The sequence below is a fragment of the Cuculus canorus genome, chromosome 7 (genome assembly GCF_017976375.1).
Source record: "Cuculus canorus isolate bCucCan1 chromosome 7, bCucCan1.pri, whole genome shotgun sequence".
NCBI classification, from domain to species: Eukaryota; Metazoa; Chordata; class Aves; order Cuculiformes; family Cuculidae; genus Cuculus; species Cuculus canorus.
In genome coordinates, this window is record NC_071407.1 from 10275005 (window position 1) to 10295645 (window position 20641).

Consider the following 20641-nt stretch of genomic DNA (forward strand, 5'->3'; position numbering starts at 1 on the left):
TTTACACAGGTGAAAATATAAAAGCTGTGAAAATAATTTGCTTTGTAGGTTATTAGGACACACAACCATTCTAGTAAACAATATAAGCACTGGCAACTTAGTCAAATTAAAGCTATTATTTATAATAAAATATTGTCCGGTATTGTGGTTTTCTGTGCAAAACTTTTTTAATCAGGAAATTGTAAATCACAGGTCCGCAGAGTCCATGTGAACGGACAGATATAAGGATGGCAATTGTAGCTGATCACCTAGGACTTAGCTGGACAGGTAAGCTTTTCAGCTTTAGTATTGAAATTAGTGTTTGCTATTACATTTTAAGATAATCTTTCACCAAAAGGCCACAGTAAGTCTGCATCAGGCATTGCTGGTTTCGTAGTGATTCCAGCCTCATTGCTGGGATGAGGCAACACATTGCTGGGAAAAAAAACCACCTAATAGGAAATAGCCATGAAGAATTATTCCATGGTCTCACAATAAATGAAATAGAATCTTGTAAGGAAAATAGCTGAAGCAGCACTTCTCTCAAGATGTTTGCCCATGGAGTTGAGCGGATGTGTCTGCTTGGGCTCAGTGCTGCCTCCATCTCTGGAGAGCAGTCTTCCCAAAACCTTGGAGGGCGCAGGGGCCCAGCAGTCCCCTGCAAGTCATCCTTAGCTGTACCTCCATATATTGATGGGCAGAGCTGGCCCGTCCCAGGCTTACAGCTGCAGCAGCAGCTCTCCCTGGGCATAGGTGCCAACAGAGACGGTGCTGAGCTGCGCAGCGAGATCACAAAGGAGTAATAGTCACCAGAAAAGACATTCTTTATAAATCAGTGATGATGAGGAATTCTCCACAGAGCTTTTCTTCATCATGTTTAAGTGGCTTACTGGGTGTAAATGTGATAATAGCTCACAGAGATATGATTGAAATTCAAAGTTATTTCTATCTTCAGAAATTAAAGTATGAGTATATAATGCCATGTTCCAGCTTGCTTGCTTTTTTCTTCTTTTTTTTGTGGTCTTTATAGAATTGGCAAGAGAACTGAATTTTTCTGTGGATGAAATAAATCAAATCCGAGTAGAAAACCCAAATTCCCTCATTGCTCAAAGCTTCATGTTATTAAAAAAATGGGTTACCAGAGATGGGAAAAATGCTACAAGTAAGTTCAAGTAATTACTTTCATTGCTTATAAGTTACAGCCCATTTCATCCGTTACCTGCTCTATACAGCTTAAATTGAAGAAAGCATTACAAATGATTTTTGCAAAACACTGATGGGAAAAAAGAAAAGTTTGTTATATTTTTTCTAGAAGTCAGAAATGTGTCGTATGTTTTCAGAATATATGCAGAAGGAAATAAGCTGTTCTCTACTTCCATAATTGATGGGACAAATAGTGAACTTAAACTCCAGTAACAAAAATATTAGGGAAAACTTTCCAATAGCAAGGAACATGAAGCATGGAAATAGGCTGCCTGGAAAAGTTAGATAGTCTTGCGTTATTGAAGGTCATAAGAAAAGACTAAATCTCCTTTTGTGAGGAGTGATGGAGACACTGATTCCGTGCTGGTTCTGTTGGTTTTATCTGTGCATTTCACTTGAATTGCTCAGATTGAAAAACAGGGTTTCATTTTTGTGTTAGGTCAGTGGTGCTTATTACCATTCTCTAATCCACACATTCCTACACGGTATTTGAGTATACTTTGATCTCTTTCACTGTAAAAGTAATTTCCAGTATTAGTGTGTTCTTGCAACAAGATTACTGTGACATTTCATGATGTACTGCCTGAATAGCCTTACATGCATTATTACCTACATGGCTACCTATTCTCTTGTTCCTCGAAACAGAATGGTAAAAGGCTTTTTATACTCCTTTTACGCTCCAGTATTTTGTTTCAGGAGTAACTAAATATGTTCTTTAAGAAGTCTTTGACCTTATTCTTTGTGCCTTTTGTATTGTAATATAATTATACTTGTTGGGGCGGGAAGGCTCTTAATAGATGTATACCTTGAATAAGTAGGCAGCAGAATGACTACTTAGGCAAATGATGAGGTTTGCTAGAACTGAAGGCATTGGGACAGAAACATGCCAGCAATTTATAATTAATGCACTGTGAATGTAACTGAGAAAGATAATTATGCAGTTCTGTAAGGCTGAACTTTTTTCTGACATGCCTTATTTGTTTTTCAGCTGATGCCTTAACTTCTGTATTGACAAAAATTAATCGAATAGATATCGTGACCCTGTTGGAAGGACCAATATTTGATTATGGAAATATTTCAGGCACCAGAAGTTTTGCAGATGAAAATAACGTTTTTCATGATCCCATTGATGGTAATTTAATTCCATGGTCATATTTAGTTCAGTGACATGTCCAATAGTACAATAATGTTGTATAAGCTAGACTCATGCTTAAGCTTGTTCCCACCAGCCTCAGTGTCAGTTGACAAGATCTGAATGTTCTTCTCCTGCAATAGTTGTGCTTTGAGGCTTGCTCACGTATAGTTTTAATACTTTTGGTATTGCATGCTTCCTAAGTTACCTGGAAATAAATGTATATTCTTTGGCTTCTTGTCTAGGTAAGTAACAGTAAGAATTGTTTGAAGAAACAGAAGAAGAACAAGGGAAAACAAAGTGTTTAGTAATTGCATAAAGTAAAATAATGTGCAGTTTACTGTCAAGCCTCTGAGACAAGTTCACTGAGACAAGTGAACACCTTCTGATTTTCACTTGGACCATTTCTACAGTGGCAGTAGGAAAATAAGAAATTGTTTTATTAGTGCATGAGAGAATATCTTTTTCAGTCCACTAATGAGTAAAATTGTGTAATAATTTTCACATGGAAGCCATACCAACTAAGGACAGAATTGTGCAGGTTAATTTTAAGCCAGAATTAAAAGATACCTGAAGTTCTGCTTATAAAACAGAATTGCCACATGTATACTTATTATTTATCATTATGTTGAAGATGCTAAATGCTGTTTTTTCTTCTTTTAAATGTTAGTTAACAGGTACTGGGTTGCTACTTTCCTTACTTTGATTTTTGTCACATGTATCTTAAATTGCTCCTTAAATAAGACTTATATTTTGTAAGTAACATTTCCTTTGCTCTTTGTAATTTGTTCAAGTTTGCATTTGGCTTCTCTGTGTGTTACTAGAATTTTTTTCTTTATAGCATATAAGCTCAGTGTACCTCCATTATTGAGCAGCATTGCTGGTCATTGAATCATTGCATTACAGAAATAATTTTCTGTTGACATTTTAAGAAAGTTGCTCTTGAAATGTTGCTTGCGCCTTTTAATAGTAGCATCAGTGTTTTTATGAAAGAAATACGCTTCTCTGCAGTTGCTTTCTGTCTCTCCTCTTCTCCTCTTCCTCAAGTTTCCTTTCCTCACCAAGACCAGACCACCTTTGCCTTTCTCTCAGCTGATTCAGGAAAGAAAAAACCCAAACCTTGTTAATGCACCGCCCTTTACAGGCAGCACAATGTCAAGTTAACCCCACAGCATGTATTTTTTTCCTTTTGTAGTTTATCCAACTTATTATTTGCTGGAAAGCAAACTTCAGATTTTGTCATCATTTTTGTGTTCCTATTCAGTTTAATCCTTTTGTATGGTTTTCCCATGTTTTCATCATTATTTCTTTTCTTTTCTCTTTTTATTTGATCAGTGTATCTGATTGTACCCATGTCACCAAGATCGCTTCACTCTGCAAGATCACCAAGATCTCCTTACTCACCACAGTCCTCTCACCTGTATAAATTTACTGTACCTGAAATATTCATATAGCTGTCCCTTGATGTGTTTGTGTTCTCTTATCTCTTTGTTAACTTCCTTTTTTAGTTTTTTATCGTCTGTGCATTTAGATTTACTATTCTTTAGTATCCTCACTAGGATCCATTTCTCTTCCTCATTCTTGATCTTTTCCGTTTTTGTGTCTCTATGGTTAAATTGGAGATATATATATTAGTAACACTGTATTGCTGGTATTGTGTGTTTTTATATAAAAGTATATTGAAAATGTGGACCTGTTTTAGAAATAATACCTCCTGACAAAAATTGGCTGTCCTATGATACGATCTACTTCTATCTTTAAAATCTATTTACTAAACTTCCAAATTTGAAAAAAAAATGACTGGGAAAGAAAGATTTACACAATACGAGTGGAAGAGATTGTATTGGATATAAAGGGACAACCACCCTTGTCCACATTTGATTTACTGCATGCTCATAAGACAATCTGCTATAGCTTGAAAATGGCTGCAAAAACAACTGCCGAAATCTTTACGGACTATTTACAAAATAGTCAAAAGTATTGGCTTTGCTCTACTATTCACTGGCAGTACTCTTTTTCTTTTTGTTTTGTTCCATCTATTTAGAACAAAGTAAAGAAATCTATCAAAACTGTGTTGTTCTTATACACTTGCACTGCCTTATACGTTCCATACTTTATGTAACTCATGAATCATTTGACATTTGCTTATTTGTTGCTCCATGCTTCATCCCAGTCAGCCCAAATGTGCTGTCTTCCTTAGGTTACCCCAACATTCAAGTGGAACTGGAAACTCCCACTGGGTTGCGCTTCGTGCCACCCACCCCTTTCCATCAGGACGATTTCTTTAGCGACACCTCTAGCCTAGAGTCACCCCTTAGAACTCCCAGTAGACTGAGTGATGTGTTAGTGACCTCGCAGGGACATGTAGATGGTACAGCAGCAGCACCGCCAGTGGTGACTGAAGAAGACACCTCACTGGATGACAACAAGCTTGATTTCTCAGTGCCTAGTGAAGGAACACCTAAAGATATTTCCATAGGCGAGAGCCAGTTGGAGGAAGTGGACCTTAAGGACTTTCCACGGTATCTTGGTAGTTATGGCGGGATATCAAAAGATGCTAAACAAAGGCAGAGTGAAGAGACTAGGAAAACAGGAGTAAGGACTGAACAGCCTGAGAGAGAAAAGTCTGGTACTGATGAGGAGATGACAGAAGAAAAGTTTAAATCTCTGTTTGAGGACATTCATCTGGAAGAAGGAGCTGAGTCTGAGGAGATGACGGAAGAAAGAGTATGGTCAATTCTTAAAGGTGTTCAACAAGCAGAACACGAAATGTCTTCAATTACAGGTTGGCAGCCTGACTCATCAAGTGTCACCGAGCCACTGTCATCGGGACGCAGAATAGGTGGTAGCCTGCTAGACCGCTTGGATGATAGGTGAGCATCTTTGTATCAGTATGTGTGTGTAAGCAAGCCTTCTCATGCTACTTTTACCTCCAGGAGCAGTGCTGAGACTGCTGCCCTACTGTTCCATGTATATATGCATAGATCTATATATATGCACGTAAAAGAAAAAGTAATAGTTGACTTAATTTGGCCTCAGATGTATATGTCTTTAAAAATGTATATTGATCAGGTTTCAATCTTAATACAGGAATTCAGAATTAGTTTGGTTTATGTTTAATGGATAATACTACTTCTCGTGTTCTTTATCTTCTGTATTTCCATTTTTAATGAATATAAGTGATGCATAGAGGAATTTAGGATTATAAAACGTACATTATCTGAAACCAAGATACTGCATTACTGCTATTTCTCCAGTCCCTTTTTAGCAGTCATCCTTTTCATTGCATCTCATTGCTCTCACTCAGGTACTCATTAGTTTTTCCATTAGCTAATTTTTAAATTGTCACTGTTTTTATAACACTTACTTCAAGCATGTCCCGTCATGCTGATTTACTGAACTTGTACAGAAATGAGTTACAAGGCGTAAAAAGGTAAGAATGGTGTGATACCAAGTCCATCTAGCCCCTTGTGTCGTTTTCCAGCAGTGACTGCAGAGGATGGTCAGGGGAGGGAGAGAGTGGACAGTATACACTGCTTTCCTCCAGTATTTTCCCAAGCTCCACTTGCATTCATCTCACCTGCTGAGATGGCTCTCTACGTATTTATCCTCAATGCATTTCTCTGGCATGAGCTTTTCCAGCCTTTCCTTGGACCTACTCAAGCCTTCAAGAGTCACAGTATGTGGCTTACTGGTATCCACTTGCTGAAGAGCTCCTGGATGCCTTTGTTTTGAACACGGCTCCCACGATTACTAATTGAAGGAGCCAGGTCTGCATGAGCTGTAAATCAGCAGACAATGATTATCTGCAGAGTGATCGTTTGTCTGTCAGCAGCTTACATCCTTTGCAGCTTTGACTCAGGATGTTTTAAGGTTCCAGGTAGCATTAGATACTCTCCTATTGAATCCAGTGGGAATTCGGCCACTGATTGCAGCAAACCGATTATCTTTCAGGACTGCAAAGCACTCGATCTGCTACTGATGTGATTTCTATCCTGTTAAGCAAACATTATTATTCTGCATTTTATATCTTGTTAAATTAGTAAAATAGATCAATTATAGAAGTAAAAGGGCTTCCTTTAGAAGATAACATCCCATTCTAAGTAGATTAATTCAGTTTGCTATGTTTTATAAGAGTTTTACTAGCAAACAGCTATAGTATTTTCATGACTACAGTTGTAGGCCTTGTCTGAAAGCAAGCAAAAATGCCAAAGAGAAGAAAACCATGCACCAGAAGTGCACGTTAAAATGTCTGTAGGTAATCTGAGCAAAAATTTTGGTCAGCTTTCTGTCTTGTAATAACCTCACTTGCATCTGGCTTTGTGTATTATTGAAACTCTACACTGTCTAAGGATTTATTTTCAGTTGCCAATATTTTTTAAGAGGCATGGCTTATCTGGAGTACAGATGTTGTAGTTTGAGGGAAAAAGAACGTTAATTATTTGGTCATTACTGGTAATTGCACAGTAACAGATACTTTCATCACCTCCTTGGTTAGAGAGGAGTTTAAAGAATTAGCGCCTCAGGGATTTATCTTGTCATTATACAAGGGAAATAGTAGGGTTTGTGGGTTTTTGTTTCATATTTTCTGTTCCTCCCCCCAAGTGGAAGGGGATTAACATAAAATATTTGGCCTTGTATCCAGTGTTCTCATTGCTTCTGAAAAGATACCATGATGCAGAACACGGGGCTATTAAATGGATTGATGTTCGCAAGCTGAATTTAAAATTTTAGTTTTCTCTGCCTGAAATATGTGTGCTAAGAAGGAAGGCTCAGTTAGAGGTTCAGTGCTTTGCCCTTCTGTGTGTGACTTGAGCACTGAATAGCTGTCTATTCTTTGTTTTTCGTTTTCCCATAGCTCGGACCAATGTAGGGATTCTCTTACCTCATATGTCAAAGGAGAAGCAGGGAAGCCAGAAACAAATGGAAGCCTCTCTGAATCCACAACAGAGACAAAAACTAAATCCTACATCCAGGAATCTTTAAATGATGTGGGAAAACAGAGTGACAAAGAAGCCCTGAAAGCAAAGCCCCAAATTTCAGCCGGTACTGATGAGCAAACGTTATCATCAACAGCATATCAGAAATTTTTGGAAGAGACTAGCAAGCCAACAACAGAAGGCAGCAAAACATCTGTGCCTGTCAGTGTGAAGAAGATGAACTGGAGTATTTCTGAGGATGGCAAGCCAAGAACAAGCATCCAAGAGGAGGAGGGAGCAGTAATGTCTGAACAGAAGGTACGGTATGTCCTGTAATTATTAATTCTGTGAGGAGAACCTATTGCTTGACATAATTTTTTGTAAGACTTGTAGTGTTGTTTGTGACAGGGTTTGTTTGCGGTTTTTAAATTCTTCTTTATGCTTGTTCTACTTATTGCTAAATTAAGAAAAATGGAAATTGGTGGAAATTTATATTCTGCAGTGTGAATAGAATGAGGCAGAGTCTGGGCAGGCTGAGGAGCTAAGCAGGGCTGCATACTGCTCTGCCTGACTGGCCCCAAGCCCTGGCAGAGGTTAGAACATCCGTCCCGCATCACTGGGAAACAGGCCCCTTTCCTGCCCTGACATACCACCTGTGCCAGCAGTGCCAAGCAGCTCAGCTGTCCTCCATCTGTTTCAAGTAAGGTGATGCCACTGGTGTCTTGTCTTTTTGTGACATTGAGCTAAACAAAGAGATCTAGGGACTTTTCAGACCATATCCTGCTCTTTGTCCCAAACACCCCCTGCATTTTTTTTTTCTCTGCTCTTCTGCAGGAGAATAAATTTGGGGTAATATTTACTGTACTCTTTGTGGTTTTGTTTCATGGCCTCATTTATCCCTATTCCAAAGTGCATGCAGCCAAAAGGAATCAAAAGATTTCCAAATGTGTAAAGCACTTACCCAGGTGGTTGTCCATTCTTCTTAAAATACTGCTGAGGGGCTCCCTTTCATTTCTACTTTACGTGACTTGTATGTCCATAACTGCAGAACCTCAGTTGTAAATTGTTTTCTGATGATGAATATTTTAAGAGCTTCCTCAGTGGCTTATATTTATTTCCCAGAAGCTTAAAAGTAAAGTTGGTTCAAAGAATGGCTTATAGCCCCATAGCTGCATGCATCTCACACCTCGGCAGTGGGAGAGTTGCCACAGAATAGACCACAGGGAACCAGGCTGAAAAAGGGAATTGCAGACTTTCTTCTATATTCCTCTCTCTGCTGAGATTGTCTTTTCCTGGGTGTAATACAGGAGGAGATCGTAACTTCTTGAAGAGTGGCATTTCAGCGGAATTGCTTCTATATAATGTAGCTTTCTTTTATTGTAGCACAATAAAAATGTTGGCTGTGGTGGGCTGCAATAAATCATTCAGGTTTAAATTAGTTCATTTTAAAGTGCTCTTTCGATTATGCAACCAAGAGTTCTTTTATTAGATGCTAACATAATCAGTCTCAGCAGTTATACAGCATATGATTGTTATTATCTTGTTATTAGTTCGTGACACAGTTGAAGCAGGAAAGATCTTTCCTAATGTTCACTAATTACTGGAAGACTAAAAATCTAAGAGCGAGCCCTCTGCAAAGGCAGTTAAAGGCTGCTGGCAGAGTTCCTTTAGCATCGGTAGGCTTTGGGGCAAACCTCAGGCTAATGTTACTACGCACAGTTTAAATGCAAGGATAAGATAGATGTACTCTGTAGCATGCTGGGGGGTTGTGACAGTGCTGCACTCCGCCTCTGATTCCAACAATGAGAAGATGAGTTGTTATCCACTTTTGTGTCCTCTTTACTTTTGCATATCCCATCTGTATTGGAAAGAATAGGTGCTTGCTTTTCATACATGTGCTTTTTCACTACTTTTGCCCTATCAGTACAGGACGGTAAGCTTATCTTCTGAATAACAAGCCTTTTTATAGATGGGATCTTTGAATAAGCTGGTATCAGAAAATAATGTCATTTCAAAACATGGGTCTCTCATAATGCTTCAATGGGTAACAAAGTAGTGTTTGTTAGAATGACAACAAGAATCACTTCTAATATCTTGTCAATATTTCTTCAATAATATCTTGTAATCTAATTTGAAGTCAATAGTTTAGTTATTAACACAGTCCGTTTCATGGTGAGGTCCTTATGTGCTGTCGTGGAAGCAGAAAGAGAATTTCAACTGCAGTCTTTGCATAAGGTGTTCTTAAGAAATGCTCCATAAAGGTAAAAGAATGGAAGAAACAAGACTTATTTCTGTGGAGAGAAAGGGGAAAGAAAACAAAATTACTTCCCAAAGTAAGAGATATTTTCTGTGACACTGAGAAAGAGCTAGGAAGCAACAGTCATCCACCTGCAGGATGAGGGCTGCATCAATGTTTTGGCACACAGTTTGCAACAAGAGATAAACTCAGACAATTGGGCTGCCTGGCGATGTGGATGAAACAAATTATTGACCTCATCCCAAGTCCACATAAATGCACATGGAAGTTTACAAAAGCAGTACAGTGACAGTGTAGGCCATATAATTCTCTACAAATGCCCAAGCATCAGATTCCGCTGGCTTTTTAAATGAGAGGAGTACAGCACAATTGCTTTGTTATCCCAGAGAGGGTAATGTCCACTGCATGGTCGAGGTGACTCCCAGTGTCAGAATTCCTTCACAAATAAACCACTTGAAGCTGTTTATTGATAGTAAGTCTTCCTCCAAAACTTCCATGCCCTCTGGGAATCTTCTCCTGCTTCTTGTTACTTCTTCAGCACAGGATTGGGTTGTAAGTATTTAGTATGTATATTTGGTTAGCGTCAGAGGAGAGCAGAAGACTTTACATGCAGATGAATACAGTCATCCTGCCTTAGCTGTTTTTTGTTATGTAGTCTTTTTTCTCCTCCATCCGCCTATGCCTGCTCTTATTTTACACCTCATTCCTGAGAAATGCATCTTGCTTGGGATGCCTTGGAACAGATTCAAAAGGAGAAACAGAATTGCACTCAGCAGTATTCATGGCTTTAAAATCAGCTTGGGGCTGTTATTGAGGAATTATAGAGAAAAATTTCAAACTTCTGTATTCAGAAAAGGGTTGGCTCAGTCAAACATTGAGTGAGAAGGGCCTCAGCCCTGTGTCTGTCACACATAAAGGTATGAAGTCCTCCACCAGGCATGTACACACAGAGCTGCTCGGCCCCAAAGCCGAGGAGCTCCTTGTGTTATGGTGGGGAAAACGTTGGGGCTGTCAGAGGGCACTAGGATAGAGTAGAAGCCTGTGTGCAGCTGTGGTACCTCCCGGCACCAACCTGGGACACGCATCAGGCTGTTCCCCTCACCTTCAGCTGAGGTCTACCAGTTCCCTTCTTAAAAAATGCAAAATGGTCGACTTCACACTACAGTTTTGCTATTTAAAAGCAGATAGAAGGAAAGTCGTTTACATGAGGTAGTTCTTCAAAATGCTTATTTGTAATCTTGTCTGTGAAGGTGCACATTAAATCTTTCTATATGACTGTTTTCTTTCTTTGTGGGTGAGTTCACTTCCCATACATTGTGAATCCATGCAAATGGTTTGAAACATTAATTTTTTAGGAGAAAAAAAGCAAGAAGTTATGATGAGGGTTTTTTTGTGCTCAAAATTTTTAATGACTCTTTAAGTTTTAGAAATTCCACAGGTCAGATCCATTCCAAATACCATTTTCTAAAACTTTATAGCTGCTGAGATATTCCATACCTGGTATACTTATCAAGCTACAGCATGCCAACGAGAAAAAAGGGCTCTTCCCACCATACACTTTCAAGGCAAATCTGCAAGTCATTACGTACATAATAGAAGAAAAACAGTTTCCATGATAGCCTCTGTTTTCTTCCCCTAGTCCTAATCATCATGGTCTGTCTTGCAAATGTGCTGTTCAAATGTACTAAAACTGCATTTATTAGGAATGTAGTGACAGTGACAGTGACAGTGAGATTGAGAGTGATTCAAGCTCAGACGAAGAGCAGAGAATTACTACGAGAGTTTATCGACGGCGGTTGATTCTGAAGGTATTTTGTGATTTGCATTCCTGAGGCAGTGTTGGCATGGACATGGGTTTGGACTGCTGTGTCAGAATATCAGTTTTGGCATACTGGAGTCCTTCTGGTAGTGTGCTTTCCATTGCCAATATGCCTTTATAACCAGGTTATAAAGTTTCCTTGCTTAACCCAGAGGTTTATGGTTGTCTTCTGCTGGAAAATAACTGTGCTGCATGGGGTGTTGTGTCCTTTACTGGCACTGTTTTGCATGGCATTTTAAAGACTGCAGCTAGATGCAGTGTGTTGGTCTGATGTAGAGCAAAATTAATTGCAGGCAGATATGATTGACATTTTTTTTCTTTTTTCTATTTTCTTAAAAAGAAATCTAAATTACAAGTTAAAAAATTGCAGCAATGTATATGAGTGGTATATTGGAGAGTAGGAGCTATATATTCTGGTTGAAAATTTTGGTCCCAAGTGCTTAATGTTTCCTGGAAAACCTCCACAAATTAGCAGGTGGTCCTGATTTAAAAACTACCAGAGTTATAAGAGTCTTTGCAATGCCTTCAGTAGGCTTTACTTAGTATATTTATTTACAGTTTACTTTTATTTAAAGCACAATATACTTTATATATTGTTAACAATGGTATAGTCATATAAATAAGTGCATTTGTCCTCATTTTTTCTTGTACGGTCATATAGTATGGCATTATATGCTTGCAGCATAAGAAAATACTTATGCATCAAAAACCATTATGTTAATCCCTCAGTAACTTGGAAGATTTATTAGATTCTTACTAGAAAATCATGTAGTCAAGCAATGAAATAGACAGCCGGCCACCACAGAGCTGTTGCAGCACTAGCCGAGTTTGCCTGAGACGTAATTCCTACGTCAGGAATGATTTTCTTCAGTATAGCAGTTCAGGACAAGCAGGAAGTGCAAAAATGAGTTTAGTAGAAGTGAATATGTTGTTTGATACCTCATCTTTACAGACAAACCTGCTGCTGTCCCTGGAAGGCTCTGGGCAAGTAGGGGTATAGCCCTTCATCAGCAATTCCCTCTGCAGATAATACATGACTAGTCAGAAATAGGAATGAGATTTCTGCTTTCAGATGGGGCAGGTGGCTTGAGGGTGATTACACCCCCTCAAATGCAGTGAGAGTGTTTCTGCTAAGACATAAAGTATCTACATGCCGAAAGTTTTAAAGGCTGTATAGCTGCCCTGTGGCTGAGGGCCCCCATCCAATTTGTGTCTGAACTTTTTTACTGTCCACTGGTTTGAAGTCAGGAAATGTAGAAGGAAAAAAGAGAAAGTATGTAAAAGGCAGCCTGCACTTACTTTCTAAGTACATCCACTGCATTTAGAGAAAGGCATAGAAAATTGTTCTTAAAGGTGTTGGTATAAATGCAGATGCTGTCGGGAGGGTGTGCATGGTGACTGGAGGCAGGTGAACCTGCCCTGTTGGAAACGTGTCTGATCTGAACTGGACTAAAGCTGTACCTGTCCCTTGATTAGAAAATACATGTGATACTTCTGTCACTTCCTGATGACTTATAGCTTCTTTCTTATACCCCACCCTACATCTCAAGACAAGCTTAAAACAGAACAAGAAACCTTTCCCAAGCAGCAGTCATCAGGCCTTTTTAAGCGAGAGTTTGATAATGGAAACAACCATTTCAGTGGGTATATTTTGATCGTGTAAAGTTCATAAAATGGTGGTACAAAATAGAAGAATTGAGCTTTAACATTGTTAAGGATCTGGACTTTAATTTCTGCACATTTCTGGGAGCAGGATTCCATTTGGGTGAATTGAAATCACTGTGACAGCATGCACAAACGGAGGAACAGCTTCTTTTCAAGGGAAGAGGTCTCAGGATGTAGTACTCAGCCACAGAGCAACACACTCAGCCTGCAGGGGAAAAGAACTGGTGTTTCTGCCATGGCACTTGAGCAGTGATCAGGAGCAGCAGGCTCTTGTCTGCCTGTGCCCGGGTGCCTGGCGTGCGGTTCTGTGCCTGACCCCACACCCCAGTGCCCCTCTCTGAGGCTCACCCTGAGCAGGGCTGGCATCGCTTGCTTGGAACAGTAGCAAGAGGGGAACCAGGTGCTCCTTCTCCTCCTGTGTTTCCTGGCACTCCTGCCTAGCCGAATGGTTAAGGGGCAGTGCAGAATAGGAGGCAGGGACTTTTTCCTTCTGGCTGTCCTGTCCCCCAGGCAGCAAACTTGTCACACACTGATGACAAAATGCCCAGTACTTTTCTGCAGTCACGCCTGGACCATGGGAGTACTTAACTGATGCTGTCCTGTGCTATATGGCTTTGTAGGAGCCAGCCCTAGAAATCTTTGCGGAGTTTGCATTCTCTGGAATAAAAACTGTTTTGAACGTCTGGAAAACTTAGGTGCAGGCTTCATAGATGGATGGCTCTACTGTACCTGCCTGCCAGTTTGTGCCAACAGCAGCCACGCGGAGGGGATGAGGGCGTGCTGGGGACCTTCACTGAGCAGAGCTGCATTTTTCTGCTGTAGCCTATATTCAGTACTGTCTGTCTGTTGCATTAAAAGCAACGAAGGTTCTCGTGTATCTTGCAGGCATAAAGTTTGGTAATGCCAAAACCTTGAGGATAAATTGAGTCCTGTGGAAAAAAGGCTTTCCTATGTGCCTCCACAGCTAGTGTCAAGGTGGAACTGCTTCATTACCTTTGTTCTTTTTGTTCTTCGTTCAACTTGTTTTTCCTTTCACTGCCGTTCTGCATTATTGCTAACAGTATTATTTAGGTTTAACTGCTACCTTACCTCTCTGTCCTGGCCCAAATATGGAGAAAGACTTTTCTCTCGCCTGGAGGTATTTTCCCAGCAGTTCGAGAGCCGAGTCCTGTCAAGTGTTCAGCACTCTCAGGCACATTCCCATGGGATTTAGCACTTCAGAGGGCTGAGCCCATAAAACCAGACAAGCAAGGACTGATGCCCATTTCCACATGTAATACGATTGTTTTCTAACCTCAAGGTAGTGCAGATGTTTTTGGTTTTCCTTCCTTTCCGCTATTCTGCTCACATGGTAGATTGATGGGACAGGGCATTGCAAAAGAAATGGGGTTTTATGATAGCACAGGAATGTGGGCAATTAGCACACAAGGGAAAAATAAGAGTGCTGCCACAATGTGCACATTCAGAGCCTGATCCAAAGCTCCTTTTATTCAGTCATAACAGAAATCAGTGTCTAATTTTTCATCCTTTTTCAGAGGTTGTTAAATCTTTCATGGGTACAAATTTTTGGCAAAAACTGTTTAGTAAGATTCTTGCCAAATGGTTTATGGTAGAATTTTGTAATGGAAAATAAAATAGATTTCTAAGCAGGGGTTATTCAAATGTGATGCCATTTTGTATCTTGCACTTTTATTATTTCTTGCCAATTTTTGTTAAAGATTTATTTGTCTCTTTCCATGCACTTAGCTATGAAACTTTCTCCATTACTGGTTGTGGAGAGTTTGGTTCAGCCTACACTGGAGGAGTGGAATGGGACCCTGAGCAGCAGTCAGTCAAAACTAGAACCAGCAGTATTCATGATCTTACTATTCAGGAGAAACTTATTTATGTAAAGTGAAATCGTGGCCATGCTGTAGGCACAAAGAATGAAGAGCCTATGTAAGGCACTAGGGAAAAGTTTCTATTTGTATATGCAGCCAGCCAGACTGAGAGAGCTGCAAGAATTGCTCTGCTCTGTAAGTGCCCTCACCCTGTCTTGCCCCAGGAGGGACCAGCAGGTTCGGAGCTGCCGGACTCAGTAAGATAACACAGAGGTTAATTAAAACACAGACTACAAAGTACTGTTATAAGGTCTGTTCATCATGTTGTCCTCCAATCAACAAGAAATAACACTATGACCAAGCTGCTAGTATTGGACTGTACTCTGCCCCATTTGCAGCACCATTTCCTTCCAGGTCTCCTTGACTTGCCTGTTAATTTAGGAGTTATATGTATGTGTATGTATGTATACACCTACCCCCTATCCCCACTCACTCCCCTTGGCTTTAGCCATACATCTGCAGACAAGCAAGTACAGACTCAGCACAGGCACCAGCAGAGAGTTGTGGCATCTGATTAACAAGGTCTCCCTGAGCAGGCAGAACTCGCTAATGAAAATGACCTTAATGAAAGATGTTTGTTTCTACTGCCACAGAGGCTTGAGACCCCAAGGAGAACAAAGCACAGCTGCTGTTTATGCATTATGAGACTGTGATCTCGAGACTGAAATGATTATGTCTTGCTGGTGGCTTCGGCCAGTAAAGGAAGAGGTCTGAGCACTCTGTACAGTTCCTATTCCCATTGCAGCATCGCCCTGGTCTTTGACAAAATTAAATATTTAGAATCTTTCTATCTCGCTTATTTCCATCTACTTTTAAATTCCTTTTTATCCGTCTGGGTAAGAGACATCCAGATTCACCTTTTTTTCATGCACTGTTATAACACTAGAAGTATAGGAGTAATAAAAGGGACTATTATCCTTCTAGTAACAAAATAAACATGAAAGAAAACCAGGGCTCTGACAAATCTGCAGTGAACTTCAGCACAATACTGCAGCACTGACTGTATAATTCCATTTATCTGGAGGTCCCTGGAAACACCTATAATGTGCAAATAAATGTTAAGGAAATTGGTGGAGCTGACAGAAGACTTTCAGGAAGCTGCTTTTTGCTTCTTCTGCTCTGGAGAGCAGCAAAGAGAGGATACTATCTGGTTTTGGCAGGACTACACTCCAGTGAGCAGGGTGACATTAAAGCACTCTGCTTTGCAAAGCTTCCTGGCATGTTCTGGGGCTGAGGCTTGCAGACTGCAGCCTTTGTGTGGTTTAGTCCCACGGATATAACTGAGCTTCCAGTAATCGCGGTATTAAGTTTGCTCTCTGCCTTTCTAAAGCTCTTGGTATTGTGACAGTGATTTTGACTGGTCAAGGGTAAATGAAGCCCACATAAGTATGGTGTTGCAGAAAGAATTTTATTCTTTAACTGTGACGCGGATGCACCAGTATTCTGTGTAAAAACTGCTTTTGTGGACAAGGTTGTCTAATGTGGCATTCTAACCCAAAGCTGGTTTGAGATCTGGCAAGTAAAACTGCCAGTGGTTAAGGGATTTTTTTTTTTCCTAGCAAACATCTGCCTTTATAACTGAATAGGATTAGAAACGTCAGTAAATCAAATCTATGTTCTGGCAATTGTGAGCCCTCCTACAATTTATTTAACTACCCACCAGCAAGAGAATTGTGAAAGCTGGGTTTCACGTGTGCTGGCTGCTGAGTATTTACAGCATTTATCCTTAAACTATGCTTAAAGGAGCATGTAGCTAATTAAAAACCAAGATTCACTGTACCTTTAAAACTTCATTTTCTGAATGAGAAGATGAGAGACATCTTTCAGTGAATTTTTCATTTTAAAGCTGAACACAGTTGTTTTCGCTAACTTATTTTAAGGAATAACCTTGCTTACACCAGCAGTAAGGAGTTGAAGGACCAGTACACGTAAGCATAAGTGGTGTGCCAGGTAGTCTGGTGGCCTTCCTACTGGCCATGTTGCTTTATTTCTGGCTTTCACGTCTTTTATTGTAGTGACTTTGGAGAGCCTATTCATGGGAGAGAGCCTCTCCATACCTCTGTGTTCCATGGGGTGAGAAGGATGTCTGGGCCAAGGCTCCCTCCTGTCCCTTATGGCACAGCACGGGAGCCCACTGAGGAGTCTCTGAGCCCACGGGTGGGAGGTCAGGAAAGAAACTGTGCAGCTAGTTCCCCATCTGCTATGCTTCTGATTGAAGTATTAAATCTCCAGAATCAGTATTTCCCCTTGCTTCATTGTGGCTAGGAAACCCCACAGGTTTCAGTTCCCCAAACCTCTACCCAGTCATTGCCCCCCTGCCGGAGCAGCAGTCCCTGTGCCATTCTTGTTTCTGCTCTCACTCATGAGAAAGGAAGGAGCAGGCTGCCGTCACTGGGGGGCAGGGGGACAGGCAGCCTCTGACTTCCCTCCTCCTGCACCTATCCTGATCTTGGTGCTTAGGCAGATACATGATTTCTCCTTCCTGTGACCCCTCAGCAGAGTCCTTCTGGGGAGTGAATTGTACCCTGAAGGCTTCAGCAGCTGTTTGTCTGCCTTTCTTCTTGTTAAGGATGCTACTGCTCCCTGGCCTGGGGACCTCAGCTAGGACCCTTTGGCTCAGGCGTTTCTCAGACACGGGACCTTATCTTTATGTCCCTATGCAGTGGCATCCACCTGGCTGTGGAGCCTGCCCTTCTCTTGGTGATGCTTCCTGAACCATTCAAGTTCCAACAGGTTTTACACTTTATACATAGACTGTGAAAGCACGGGAGGAAAGGCATGTAAAATGTTCAAAACTGTTTAATTACTTAATTATCAAGTGGTGATTTCAATACAGCTTTTAATATGAAATAAGCAAATATTCTGCACTTCTGAATAGTGACAAATGTTGACCGGGGGCTCAGTTAGCGACAGTGCTGTGCTCTGCTGTTCAGGGCTCCCCTCTGGCTTCTGCCTGCTGCAGTCCCTCTAAAGCAAGGAAAATGGAGAAGCTGGGCTATAGAAAAGACCACAAATGACTTATAAACAAAAGGAAGAGTTTATTGGTTTAGAGCTTAGAAGTAGAGTACAAACCTAATTTTATAATGTACATATTGAAAAAGCCGTTTGTAGAGAAAACAGTTGAAAAAAATAAACGTGGCATCACTGTATTTGTTCATTATAGAGCAGTGCCAGAAGCATATGTATAGACTACAGTAAATAAGAATTACATTTGCCCTGTGCTGCTTAGTACATGACACCATTATGAAAGCTTGATATTGAGCTGTAATAATCTCATTTTATTTCGGTGTTAATATCAGTATAACATGTTTTATACAATATTGCTTTCTACTTCCTCTCTCTAGTTGCCACTTTTTTTATGGTAGGTTGAGGATGAGGCGAGAAGAAAAGTTTTGAGGATTTGTTTGTTTCTTTGTTTGTTTAAAGGGTTATACATTTACATGTGGAAATTTTTCATATGTAGCCACCTATATTATGATTTTTTTTTAATATAAAATAAATAAGCACAGGTGATGGATATTTTTGAAGCATCAGAAGCACTGCTCGCTTCAGCACCCAGATTTGGAAACATGACTTTATAAGATAAAATTGTCAAAGTTCTTCCGGAAAATTAATTCATGACTGCCAGCTAGCCTTAGGCTCTGAAGTAATGTCATTTATTTATAATCTGAGCAATAATTCTTATAGTAAAGCCACTAGCAAAGCAGTTAGGAAGCTGCTTTTACATTTATTTGCGCTGATCCTATAAATAGCTGCTACTATAAGAAGTGATGGCTGGAGTGCTGCCGATCTCAGTAAGCCGTGCACCAGGCTGCCGAGGCTTCTCAGCAGGTTGGCAGGCATCACTGTGCCAGGAAAAGTGTCAGATAAGATACCTTGCTCCATTTTGTAAACTCTGAGAAGTCTTGTCTTTAGTGCGTGTGTTTAAGATCTTGTGTTCAGCAAGCTATAAGAAGAGCTGTCTTTTTAAATCCCCCATTTCCCCCACCTTGTGTTGGTGTTAGATCATGTTTCTGCATGTGCTGGGCACTCAGAGGCTGTGAAAAGCTAATGGATGTCTGGTTAGACATTATGTGGTCATGAATTTGTGCCTCCATCTCATAGGACTCAGACTGACCACAAGATGATTTGTTGCCCAGAGAGCTTCATGTCATGAATTAGTTAATAAGAACAATGTACTAGAAGCTCACTACAGGCTTCTGTAGAATAAACGCACAGGTATTGGCACGCTAAATGAACAAGGCTTTCTTTCATACTGTTTGTGTGACATAAAGCAAACTGTTACATAAAGTTGAAGCTGGCATGTGCTTGTTGCTTGGTTTGGTGTGGAAATATGTGTGGGTTTGGCAGAATATAGGCTATATTGCTAATCTTATAACACGTTCTTTAGGGTGAGGAAGCAAAAAACATTCCTGGTGAATCTGTAACAGAGGAACAGTTTACCGACGAAGAAGGCAACATCGTCACGAGAAAAGTAATCATGAATTACATCACTGCTCTGAGTCTTTGCATTCAAGTAACTTCTTTTAACATACTTTCTCCCTTTAGAATCTAGGAAAAAAAAAAATCGATACTTTTCATGTATTGCTTCCCACAGATCACCCGGAAGGTAGTAAGACGCGTTGTTATCCCCCATGAGAGGAAAGCTGGTGAAACGGTAATGGAAGGGGGACTACCAGGAAATAACGGTAGACGCAGAGGGTTGTGTTGACTGCTAGAAAGTGCTGCTAAAGGGCTGGAGGTTTGCATTTAACAAGAAGCCATCGCAAAGTGCAATGCTTGCAGTTATTGACAAGTTGTGCATTTGAGTAACAGGGCAGGGGTCTCTCTTTGCGCTATATGTGGGCAGGAGCTGTGTCAAGGGAGCCCAGCTGAGGTCTGTTGTCATAGAAGCATTAAGGTCTGCACTTGTATAACAGACATCAGGCTTAAACCATAGGTTTGGGGACTGTTTTGTGCCATCAATATGAGCCCAAAGGAATGAGCTGCAGTCTGGTTCCCACTGGCCTCTCACTCACCTGTGTAATACCCCTGTGCCAGTTGCTCAAGGCTTGCAGGATTCAGGGAAACGCGATTATACCCAGGCATTGGTATCCTTTGCAAGCAAGCACCAAGATGGGATTTTGTCGTGGGCAATTAAAATTGGAAGCCCTTCTGCAGGGCTGGTCTGTGCCCAGCTTTCAGCACCCCTGAAAAGAAGGGAAGGCAGTGGGAAGACAGGCCTGTTGTGCCCCAGCACTCCCTGGTCCCTCTTGCAGGGGGCTCCAGGGGCACGGACGGGCACACACAGGATGTGCCTCAAGCTGCCCTCTACCCCAAGGAGGCCTTGGGGGAACGGGAAGCCCCTCTGGAGACAAGTGGCTTCAGGAGAGCACATGCCTTGTTCCCCAACAGGAGGCCCTAGGTGGTCTTTGCTCCAGTAAAGTTGTCATTAGGGTTAACAGAATTTTTGTTTGCGTAAAAAGAGATCCAAACCCAAAGAAAGGTAACATATTCTTTACCTGCTGATAAGAAAAAGAAAACAAAGGGGGGTGATACAGAAATAGGACGGTTGAAACCAGCATATTTCCATGCCCTCTTTTATAGTCATTTATCAGGGAAAAGGTAAATCCTATCCAGCAAAGGGGAAACATTTTCAATTTGCTGCACCAGATTAGATTAGTCAGAAACTACAAATAGTTACAAATACATCAATGCAGATCACCCAAGGGGTAAATTCTGCCGATAACCACGGATAAACAGATGCCTTTCTCTGATGTGGATGAGGATTGTGATTACTGGAGTATT

The 20641-nt window shown here is 40.7% G+C and overlaps 1 protein-coding gene across 8 annotated transcripts in view; it reads left to right on the forward strand.

Moving 5' to 3' along the window:
* Positions 1-20641, forward strand: part of ANK3 (ankyrin 3) — a 368949-nt gene that overhangs the window by 342594 nt on the left and 5714 nt on the right. For 4 of the 8 annotated variants that reach the window (XM_054071750.1, XM_054071752.1, XM_054071754.1 and 1 more), the window contains 7 exons: positions 193-267; positions 1010-1141; positions 2171-2314; positions 4515-5187; positions 7173-7551; positions 19245-19328; positions 19452-19511. In XM_054071750.1, coding sequence (XP_053927725.1) covers positions 193-267; positions 1010-1141; positions 2171-2314; positions 4515-5187; positions 7173-7551; positions 19245-19328; positions 19452-19511 — 1547 coding nt within the window. Of the gene's footprint in view, positions 1-192; positions 268-1009; positions 1142-2170; positions 2315-4514; positions 5188-7172; positions 7552-11193; positions 11299-19244; positions 19329-19451; positions 19512-20641 lie in introns of all 8 variants that reach the window. The other 4 variants (XM_054071756.1, XM_054071755.1, XM_054071749.1 and 1 more) reach the window with 3 other exon arrangements.